General features: G+C 36.3%; 1 protein-coding gene across 1 annotated transcript in view; it reads left to right on the forward strand.

Annotated features, from left to right (window-relative positions):
- The window catches only part of SLC35D2 (solute carrier family 35 member D2), a 69,096-nt gene that overhangs the window by 42,563 nt on the left and 14,343 nt on the right, over positions 1 to 12,190 (forward strand). Inside the window, exons 8-9 of the mRNA XM_001368639.4 lie at positions 5,471 to 5,563; positions 10,896 to 10,963. Coding sequence (XP_001368676.2) covers positions 5,471 to 5,563; positions 10,896 to 10,963 — 161 coding nt within the window. The remainder of the gene's footprint in view (positions 1 to 5,470; positions 5,564 to 10,895; positions 10,964 to 12,190) is intronic.

Consider the following 12,190-nt stretch of genomic DNA (forward strand, 5'->3'; position numbering starts at 1 on the left):
TCTAGTGTCTATATCCCAAATCGTATCCCCCTCGACCCATGTAATCAAGCAGTTGTTTTTCTTCTGTTTTTCTACTTCCACAGTTTTTCCTCTGAACGTGGATAGTGTTCTTTCTCATGAATCCCTCTAAGTTGTTCAGGATCACTGCATTGCCACTAATGGAGAAGTCCATTACATTCAATTGTACCACAGTGTATCAGTCTCTGTATACAATGTTTTCCTGGTTTTGCTCCTCTCACTCTGCATCAATTCCTGGAGGTTATTCCAGTTCCCATGGAATTCCTCCATTTTATTATTCCTTTGAGCACAATAGTATTCAATAGGAATGAGTATTGTATTTTGTCAAAGGCTTTTTCTGTGTGATTGAGATAATCATGTGATTTTTGTTGGCTTGCTTGTTGATATGGTCAATTATGTGGATGGTTTTCCTAATATTGAACCATCCTTGCATTCCTGGTATAAATCCCACCTGATCATAGTGAATAACCCTCATGATGACTTACTGGAGTCTTTTTGCAAGTATCCTATTTAAGATTTTTGCATCTATGTTCATTAAGGAGATTGGTCTGTAGTTTTCTTTCTCTGTTTTTGACCTGCCTACCTTTGGAATCAGTTCCATATTTGTGTCATAAAAGGAATTTAGTAGAACTTCCTCTTTGCTTATTATGTCAAATAGTTTGTTTGGTATTTGGATTAGCTGTTCTTTGAATGTTTGATAGAATTCATTTGTGAATCCATCAGGCCCTGGGGATTTTTTCTTAGGGAGTTCTTTGATGGCCTGTTGGATTTCATTTTCTGATATGGGATTATTTAAGAATTCAATTTCTTCTTTTGTTAATCTAGGCAATTTATATTTTTGTAAATATTCATCCATATCACCTAGTTTGGCATATTTGTTGCCATATAATTGGGCAAAATAGTTTTTAATGATTGCCTTAATTTCCTCTTCATTGGAGGTGAGTTCTCCCTTTTCATCTAGGATACAGTTAATTTGGTTTTCTTCTTTGCTTTTTTTTATTATATTGACCAGTACTTTGTCTATTTTGTTTGTTTTTTCAAAATACCAGCTTCTAGTCTTATATATTAGTTCAATAGTTTTTTCACTTTCGATTTTTATTAATTTCTCCCTTAATTTTTAGGACCTCTAATTTAGTTTTCTTCTGGGGATTTTTAATTTGTTTGCTTTCAAGTTTTTTGATTTGCATGTCCAATTCATTGATCTCTGCCCTCCACAATTTATTAATATATGAACTCAAGGATATAAATTTTCCCCTGAGTACTGCTTTGGCTGCATCTCATAGATTTTGTAAGGATGTCTCATCATTGTCATTTTCTTCAATGAAATTATTAATTGTTTCTATGATTTGTTCTTTAATGAGTCAATTTTGGAGAATCATATTATTTAATTTCTAATTAATTTTTGATTTGGCTCTCCATGTACCCTTACTGATCATTATTTTTATTGCCTTATGATCTGAAAAGGTTGCAATTATTATTTCTGCTTTTCTGCATTTGTTTGCCATGTTTTTATGACCTAGTACATGGTCAATCTTTGTGAATGTACCATGTGTTGCTGAAAAGAAGGTGTATTCCTTTTTGTCCCTATTTATTTTTCTCCATATAGCTATTAACTCTAATTTTTCTAAGATTTCATTCACATCTTTTACTTCTTTCTTATTTATTTTTTGATTTGATTTATCTAAATTTGATAGTGGTAGGTTCAGGACTCCCACTAGTATAGTTTTACTATTTATTTCCTACTTCAATTCCACTAGTTTCTCCTTTAGAGATTTGGATGCTATACCATTTGGTGTGTACATGTTGGTTACTGATATTTCCTCATTATCTATACTCACTTTTATCAGGATGTATTTACCTTCCCTATCCATTTTAATCAGATCTATTTTTACTTTGGCTTTGTCAGGTATCATGATTGTAACTCCTGCCTTCTTTATATCAGTTGAGGCCCAATAGGTATTGCTCCAACATTTAATTCTAACCTTGTGAGTATCTACCTGCCTCAGGTGTGTTTCTTGTAGACAACATATGGTAGGATTTGGGCTTCTAATCCAATCTCCTATTTGTTTTCATTTTATGGGTGAGCTCATCTCATTCACTTTCAAGGTTATGATTGTCACTTGTGTATCCCCCAGCATTTTGATGTCTTTTCCTAGTTCTGTCCTTTCTTCTTTTGCTATATCCTTTTAAATGAGTGATTTACTTTTAATCAGTCTCCCTAATCCCCTCCCTTAATATGCTTTCCTTTCTGGCCCCTCCCTTTTTGTCCCTTCTTGTTTTTTTAGGGTCTATCAAGTTCCTTCCCCCCTCTCTTTCCCTCCCTTTTTGTACTCCCTCTCCCCTGCCCCCCTTAGTTTTCCCTTCTCGCTTATCCTGAAGGATAAGATAGAATTCAAGACCCCAATGGATCAGGATGCTCTTCCCTTTCAGAATTGATTTCACTGAGTAGGGTTTAAGTATTACCTATTAGCACTCTCTTCCTCTCCTTCTTATAAGAGTTTTCTTCCCCTCCCCTTCCCATGTTTAACTTTGTGTGATAAAGATGATCCTATTTATTTTATTTCTTCAAGTATCTCTTGGTGCCATCTTCGATTCCCCCCTCTCTTTTTCTTTTCTTGCATATCATCTTATAGCCCTTAATGCTCTAATCTCTTCCTGTGAATGATTCTTCTAATTATTATAATAATGAATACAATTTTTGAGAGTTACAAATAACCTTTTCCCCATATATTAAAATATATATATATATATATATATATATATAATTTGATCTAATTGTAGCCCTTAAAGAAGAGAGTTTGAATTAAAAGAAAAAAACATTTTCCCCTTTTCCCTCTCTTTCTTATTTACCTTTTCATGTTTCTTTTGATCTTTGTGTTTGGATATCAAACTTTCCACTTAGTTCTGGTCTTTTCTTTACAAATAATTGGAAATATTATATTTTTTGACTGCCCATACTTTCCCCTGGAAGTATATAGTCAGTTTTGATGGATAGGTGATTCTTGGTTGAAGACCCAATTCACTTGTCTTTCTGAATATCACGTTCCAGGTCTTGCAGTCCTTTAGTGTGGAAGCTTCCAGATCTTGTGTGATCCTGATTGGTGCTCCTTGGTATATGAATTTTCTCTTTTCGGCTTCTTGTAGGATTTTCTCCTTAGCTTGAAAGGTCTGGAATTTGGCAATTACATTCCTGAGAGTTGTCTTTTGAAGATTTAGTGTAGCGGGTGTTCTATGAACTCTTTCAATGTCTATTTTGTCTCCTTGTTCAAGAACATCAGGGCAGTTTTCTTGGATGATTTCTTGTAGTATGATGTCAAGATTTCTGTTTATTTCTGGCTTTTCAGGTAGACCAATGATTCTCAAATTGTCTTGTCATGATCTGTTTTCCTGATCTGTCATTTTGTCAGTGAGATATTTTATGTTTTCTTCTATTTTGTCAGTCTTTTGACTTTGCTTTATTAATTCTTGCTCTTTTGCAAGATCATTGGTATCCAGTTGCCCAATTCTGGTCCTTAAGGCCCAGTTTTCTGTTATAATCTCTTGGTTTTCTGCTTTAATCTTTTGATTTTCTGCTATAATCTTTTGAATTTCCTTTTTGGTTTGGTCTATCCTGCTTTTCGTGGCTTCCAGCTGTTTATCCAATTGGGAGTTCTTGTCTTTTAAACTTTTATTTTCTCTTTAAACTATTTCCTACTTTTCTTGCCAGAAGGCTTCCATCTTTTTGATAAGCTCCAATTTAAATTCTTCAAAAGCTTGGGGATGATTTCCATTTTTTGGAAGGTTTTGGCTTTGTTTGAATTTCCTCCTCTATTTCCTCTGTAGCCTGGGTTTTTCCTCGATAAAAATTTTCCAAAATCAATGCCTTTTTTTTTCTCAGAGGGTGTTTGTTGCTCCTGGGCACAATTTGCCATCACTGTGGAGGTTTTTCCCTCCTTTTTTAGTCAGAAATCTGAGTGAGATGGGCAGGCTCTCTGTGTATGGAGTTAAGGAGCAAGGATTTTGCCCGAGGCAAGCTCTCAAATATCCGCGGCCTCCGTTGTTTGCTGCCCTTCTCTGCACCACCTTCCCGAGAGTGCCCAAGGTCTGAGCTCCTCAGATCGCCAGGGTTTCAGGTCTAGGTGCTCTCAGGGGTAGGTCTTTGGTGGTGTTAGTCAGCTCCCAAGGACCTAGAGGTGCCCCTTGCTCAGTCAAGGGGTGCCCCTCGCTCACTCCCTGATTCTGTTACACGGTGGCTCTGACTCTGGCTCCATAGGTGGGTTGGGGGAGGTTAAATCAGCTCATGTTTGGGTGGGAGCTTTTTCACCCCTTATGGTGTGGAAATGCCCAAATTCCCACATACCTTCAATGCTGCAACCTACTGTAGAGTCCCTTCATTCTTATGAATTTGGTATTTTTGGTCTTTTGAGGTAGTCTATATCGGTGGGTGCTGAGGAGAGGAAGAGTCCTGCATCTAGACTGCTGCCATACTTACCCAGAAGTCCCTGCCCCGCATCATCCCTTAGTAAAATTTTCTTTATTTAGTTGGAATAATTCCATGGCCATTCCCCCATCATCCTATTTTGCTTTGCACCAAACTCCTTTGCATCAACTTGCCCCTCTCTCCAATTGACTCTGTAGTAGTGGTAGGCTCTCTGTGACCGAGAATGACAATTGTCTTTGTGCATTATCATCTATTGATGTACCCTCATGTGGCTTTGAAGTCCAAAGACTGAGGCGCAAAGTTTGTGGCACATGGGGCATGGGGTGCCAGTTGTTACGGGAGGTGAGGTTGTGGCCTGGTGCCGGCATTCACGCACAGCAGCAATTGGCAATTGGCAATTGGTCTTGCCGCTCTGTCTTGCTAATTGACTCTATCAACTTTCTTAACCCTCCAAATGTTCCACTAATCATTTCTTATTTGCCTTGTCAACTGTCTTTTCCTTCCTGAGCCTTCCTTTTCATATCTTCCTTCCTGCTCTTCCTTCTTCCTGCTCTTTATCTGTCAGCCTTTCACAGAACACCAAAATAGGATCTAGACCAATATCTGAACCTAGGGATTGTTCTTCCAATTTTCTCCATTTTCTTTCAAGTTACACCTCCCAAATTCAATCTCTAACATTTGTCACTAATCCAAACTCCTCCATTTTCCTCTCTAGCTAAATGAGTTGTTTTTTTTTGCCTCTTTCACTATACCAACACTCTTTTCCTGTGGAATATTGAAATAGATTTTATTTTGAAATTATGTTTAAAATAATTTATTTTGAGATTCTGAAGCATGTTTATTTTGAAATTACAATATGCTTAAAATAAGTCATTTTATGATAGAAATTTTGTCTAAATAATAGAAGAAAAAAGGAGTTATGAAAAGAATGTGCATTATAACTTTGAATAAATAACTTGTAAATAAAAAGTCTGGGGAGACTTAGAGAAGGATGTTTCTATAATTGAAAAGATTCTTTTTTCTCGTTCATAGGAGCTAGGAAAATATGGAGTGCTTTTCTACAATGCCTGTTTTATGATCATTCCAGCATTTGTTATTAGTATTTCCACTGGAGACCTTCAACAGGTAAGAAGACTGTCACTGATTAGATTACAAGTTATAGCATCATAGAGCAAATACATTTAGTTCAACTGAGCAACTTGAGTTTTACATTTATGAATATTTGATTTTCAGATATTCATTTAAATAAACACTCTTAAATTCATACACTTAATTAATATATTGTACACAAAAAAAATACATATGCATGAATAGTCTAAGCATTTAACTCAATAGTGATTATTTGGTACTATTTGAATGATTTCTCTGAAACATCTGTACCTACCCATATATCAGACTCTTCTCTTATTCCTTTTTGAACACAATGATCCATCAAGGATTCATGGTTTTTGGAATGTGAGAATTTCTTCCACTAACACAAATAACAGCCTGTGTATAACTTTTAATAACCGGTGAGTTACCTGTGAAGTTAAGTGACTTCCTTATAGTCGCACAACCAAAGTATTCCAGAGATAAGGTTTGAACCCAGGTATTTCCAACTCCAAATCCAGCACTCTGCTTTACCAACAACAATGACAACTCACCTTTATTCAGGATTTTGACATTTATAAAACTTTTTAGGGGGCAGCTAGATGGCTCAGTGGACTGAGAGCCAGGCCTAGAGATAGGAGGTCCTGGGTTCAAACTTGACCTCTGATACTACTTAGCTGTGTGACCCTGGGCAAGACGCTTAACCCCCAGTTCCTAGCCTTTACTGCTCTTCTGCCTTAGAACCAATGCATAGTATTGATTCTAAGACAGAAGGTAATAAAACTCGTTACCCACAGTAGCCTTTTGAAGTAATTATAATGATTATTATTTTGGTTTTACAGAGGAACTTGAGGTTCAAAGGGTTAAGTGTATTGTCTATGGTCATATTATTGATAATTTTTATTGTATTTTTTTAATCTTTGCCATCTGCCTTAATACGTTTCTAAGAGAGAAGAACAGCAAGGACTAGGCAGTTTGGATTTGCCCCCAGGGCCACGTAGCTAGGAAATATCTCAGATCAGTTTTGAACCCAGGTCCTTTTAACTCTAGGCCTATACTCTACCCACTGCGCTATACTGTGCCCCATTGATAACTCTTAAAAGTGAGATTTCAACCTATTACATAAGACTATGTGTGTGTGTTTGTGACATACACCAAGACACGCACATATTCTTTTCACTACACTAAACTATCTCTCTAATAATAAAATTGCATAGCATATACTAAATTTTAACTAATTACATTTAAATTATGATAAAAATTTCCATTTAATTAGTGCTTTCCTGATTGCCTCACCAACAATAACCATGTGAGGTTATTGTAATAAAAGTGGTATAAGTAACATTCTTATAGGAGCAGCTATGTAGTGTTAAGGATAGAGCACTGGGCTCAGTCAGGAAGATCTAGGTTTAAATCTGGCCTCAGACCAGAATAACTGTGTGATCTTGGGCAAGTCACTTAGTCTTTGCCTCAGTTTTCTCAGTTGCAAAATGGGAATAATAGTTGCACCCACCTCCCAGAGTTGTTGTGAAGATCAAGTGAAATAATATATATAAAAATAATTAGTCCAGTGCTTGGCACATAGTAGTCACTATGTAAATGTTAGGTGGTATTGATACAGTAGAACCTTTTTACAGAGACTCATGAGGAAACTGAGATCAAGAAAGGCTAGGTACCTTGGAGGCAGCTAGATGGCTTAGTAGATAGAGCACTCTGAGCCTGGAATCAGGAAGATCCAAGTTCAAATCCCAGCCTTAGACTACCTGTGTGACTGAGCAAAGGACTTTTGTTTGTCCTAATCTACTGGAGAAGGAAATGGCAAACCACTCCAGTCTGAGTTTTACAAAGAAAACTCTATGGACAGAATTGGTGTTTTATGGTCCACAAGGTCATGAAGAGTCAGACATGACTCAACAACAACAGGTGATTTGGTGGGGGAACTTTTCCCTCCTTTTTACTACTCCTGTGATTTCTTTGGTATAGGGAACTCCTATCAAGGAAAATCCCACTAGGAATTGGGATCTGTATGTGCTCTGCAATTTAGAGCCTTAAAGAGTTGCCTGGGGGCACTGAGAGGGAGGGTAAGTCACTTACCTAGAATCACCCAGCCAACTTGAACCTAGATATTCCTGGATCTCTAGCCATTCCTCCATGCTAGGTCTCATCTTGTACATAGTAGGTGTTTAACAAATGATTGTTGAATTGAGTGAAATTCAATTGTCCATGGACATACTGCAAGTAGGTTGTAGAGCCAGCACTTGAACCCTGTTCTTCTTCCAAGTATTTTTTTTTTTGCTGTTTCTATCACTCTATTCAACAACTCTAAAGTCAGAAGTGGTAGCGGGATGAATACTTCTTTGAATGTTTGAAGTCCTCGACATAATTTCTGTGATTTGAGCCTCCTTTCCTGTCCTTACTTTCTTTGCCACTAATCTTTGTTGTGTGCTAAGCTTCACAATCCTTTAATTCCCAGCCTTACCCCCAAATGCAAAGCAGGATAAGAGTTGTTTCTAGAGAATGAAGTGTACATTTCTTCCTTAATTTTGCCAAGGATCACACATGCCAAATCTCAAAATCATTTTTTGGCCAAAGTATTTTTCATCTATATAATATCATCCTAGGTAAGTCACTTACTCTCCTTCTCAGCACCCCCAGGCAACTCTTTAAGGGTCTAAAGAGCAGAGTAGGTGCAGATTCCAGCTAGTAGTGGGACTTTCCTCAGCAGAAGTTCCCTATAGCAACGAAATCACAGGAGCATAAGAAGGAGGGAAAAACACCACATCCAATGCACATCTTGTAGTCGATGTTCCAAATGTACCTGAAGAATGAACTTTAGTAGGAATAAGTATAAAGTATTACGTCTGGGTTAAAAAAAAATCACTGGATGAGTGTAGTGGTTCATGGCTGGAATCCCCATTATTAAGGAGTCTGGTGGCTACTTGCGTAAGAACTAGAAATAATTGAAGACCCTGCATAGTGAACAATAGCGTAGTGTACAAGAAGCTGCAGAGCACCAAACATTTTCTGACTTTTTGCCTCTGCTGCTACATTCTCTGATTGGCCCTCAAGAGGCCATTTCTTGTAAGAGATTAGGAACCAGGAGGTGGGATATCTTGATTTGGTGGACGGGCCAGGTAGGTAATAAGCAGTTATATGGCTATGGTTTGCCAGGGAATACACTAAGTGGTTTACAAATATCTCATTTGATCCTCACAACAACCCTATAAGTTACTATTTTTAATTCCTACTTTAGAGTTGAGGAAACTGAGGGAAACAGAGGTTAGAGGGTTTGTCCAGAGTCATACAGCTAGTAAATATCTGAGGCTAGTATTTGAGACTGAATTTAAACTTAGGTCTAGAACACATCCAATCCCAGCATTCTGTTCAATGTACCACCTAGCTCATTGGTGAGTCCTCATTATATCTCTTTTGCCTCAGTGTTCTTTTACCCTATCTAATTTCTAATTTGCTACCACTATGATAAAAAAAGCATTTGTTAAATATCTCTTATATGCCAGGCATTGTGCTAGACAACAGGATTACAAAGACAAAAATGAAATAGTCCTTGCCTCCAAGGAGCTTATATCCTATTGGGGATCACAACATTAGAGCAATATATACATACATATATATGTGTGTATGTGTATTTTTTTCATAATAAATACAGGATAAATTTTTATGCATGTGGGGAGAAAAGAAATAGTAGGTGAAATTAAGGAAACTACATGAAAATGTTGCTTTATCACAGTTTTGAAAGAAATAATGAATTCTAAGAGTCAGAAGAGAGGGGAGAATAAATCCTTGGCATTGGGGAAAGCTAGTTCAAAGATTCAGAGATGAGAGATAGAATATCATCTTTGAGGAAGAACAAGATGGCCAGTCTGGCTGGGTAAAGGAATAATGAATTATCATTTTAGAAATGTAGGTTGTGCCTGGACTGGGGACTTTAAAAGATAAGTAGATGAGTTTGTTCATAGAAACAATAGGTAGCCATAGGAATTTATTGACTAGGGAAGTTAAATTGGCAGATTTGAATTTTAGGAAAAGAATTTGGAAAAAAATAACTTTGAGGGATAGATCAGAGAAAGGAAATATTTGTGGTTTGGAGACTAATTTGAACACCGTTGCAGTACTTCAGATGAGAGACATGGAAGAACCGGACAAAGGCTGTAGTTGTGTAGGAAGAGAGGGGATGGATATGAGATATTCTGGAAGTAGACAAGAAGTTTTGGCAAATGATAGGATATATGAAAAGTTAGTGAGGAACATAGTATAAAACCAAGTTTGTAAATCTGAATGACTGGAAGGGTTGGTGCCCTTAACAGATATAGAGAAGTAGGGTGGGTTTTGTAGGTAAGATAAGTCTATTTTTGGATACACTGAATTTGAGGTATTTTGAAGATATCCAAATAGAAATATCTAATAGGCAGTGATGCAGGTGTAGACCTCAGGAAAGAGAATTGGCACACACATCTGGGAATCATAAGTATAGAAATGATCATTGAATGCATGGGAGAAAGAAAAGAAAAGGTATATATGAGACATGGATGATAATTCAACACAGAATATTAAAAAGTTATCAGACGGCTAAGGATTTTTCAGACAACTAGGATTAAATAGAAATGTTTTTAAAATCATTTCCTTCCAGCCAACTGCATTTGTTTTGTTTTTGTACATCTTTCCCTTTTATGTATCAAGGTTGTCCATTTTGATAATTTTTATTCCTTTTTAAAATTAATTAGACACTGCCCCTAGTCATAGCTCTGAACAATATCTGCTGCCCCTTTCCTCAGTTTTTTAAAATGATAAGACCTTTTATGTTTAAGTATATAATCATTTGGAACTTATTGTGGCATATATTGTAAAGTGTTCATAATTGATTTTTTTTCAAATTAAAACCTTTACCTTCTGTCTTAGAATTGCTACTGAATATTGGTTCCAAGGCAGAAGGGTGGTAAAGACTAGGCAGTTATGGTTAAGTGACTTGCCTAAGGTCACACAACTAGGAAGTGTCTAAGATAAGATTTGAACCTAGCACCTCCCATCTCTAGTCTTGGCTCTCTATCTCCTTTCTGTCCCTATAGATCTAATTTCTGACAGATTACTTTCCATATTTTTCCATCAGTTTTTGCCAAGTTAGATTTACACATTGTGTGCATTTTCCCAATCAATGAAGTAAAAACTATTAAGGTTTTATTGTGTATCCATAATTTCGAATGTATACATCCTTATATTTTAGAGTGATTATCTTATAATTACATTGTGTAAGTTTCTTATGCTAGTTGCCACTTTTTAATATAACACATATGACTATATGGAATCTTCTTCTACATCTAATGATCATTTTTGTCTCCTTTTTAAAAAATAGGCTACTAAGTTCAGCCAGTGGAGGAACATTTTATTTATCCTGCTCTTTCTTCTTTCCTGTTTACTGGGGTAAGGAGCCCAAGAGGACTACACCTGGTATTATTGTAGTTCTTCACCTTAATCAAATGAGAATACAAGATCATTCAGGAAAATTCATTGGCAGAGTGGGATGGATGTAGAGAATAGGTAAACCCAGCAGATAATTCCTATCTTTTATGAAGTCTTATAAAAAAGAAATTCTTACTCTCTTAGTAACAACTCTAAGACATAAGGGCAAGGTCTAGGCAAAAGAAATTAAGTGACATGCCTAGGGTTACACAGCTAGGCTACAGCCAGATTTGAACCCAGCCAAGCCTAGTGCTCTGTCCACTGAGCCACCTAACTATCCCTTATATGAATGGTCTTAAGAGAAAACATTTAGTAGAAATTTTTGCTTGTGAAGACCAGAAGAATTTCTGAAATTTAGATATAAAAAGAATGAAATTAGGTATGAATAAGATGAAAATAATATAATTTTGGTATCCAGGTTATCTACTGAGCCTCAACACATGACATCTTATGATCTAACAGAGCCACAGATTGTAAGAGATGACACTTAATTTCTGTTCTTGATTGCATAAAGCTTTCTACATAACCTTAGATAAACAACTTAACCTTTTGTTCCTTCATTTAAAACTGTGGAATTTAAGGGATATTAGATATTATCTAGCCTAACCTCCTTATAAAGTAGATGAGGAAACTGAGGCCCAGAGAGGTAAAATAATTTAGCCAAGGTCATACAACTTGTTAGTGGCAGGGATAAGGTTTCTCTACTCAGTCCCTTTCACTTAGCCAGTCAACCAACCAACAAGAATTCATAAAGCACTCGCTTTGTGGGAAGCTCTCCTCTACATACTGAAGAAATAAATAAAAATAAAAAGCAAGCAAAAGTCACTTTGTCAAAGAGCTAACCAGCTAACCTAAAATTCTAATGTGAACAAGATATTGTTACTGTTTGGACAATTAATGGAGATTTGGTCAACACAGTCTTCCAAGGAAATATATAATAGAAACTTTTAGCAGAGATCTTAATGATTATCTCTAATGTTCCTTTCAGCTCAAGGTACTACATGTAAGTGATTTTCTCAACAAATCTATCACTCATTTTAATTTTATTACATATTTGATTGATATTCACATTTAAATTAAGAATTATATTTATATTTTCCTCTAATTGTCTTTTCTCTCTTTTTTTTTGAGTTGGAATTTCCCCCATCTTCCTCTTTTTTTGAGAGAGAGAAACAAATTTATTGAGGA

This window comes from Monodelphis domestica, chromosome 7 (genome assembly GCF_027887165.1).
Source record: "Monodelphis domestica isolate mMonDom1 chromosome 7, mMonDom1.pri, whole genome shotgun sequence".
Classification (NCBI taxonomy): domain Eukaryota; kingdom Metazoa; phylum Chordata; class Mammalia; order Didelphimorphia; family Didelphidae; genus Monodelphis; species Monodelphis domestica.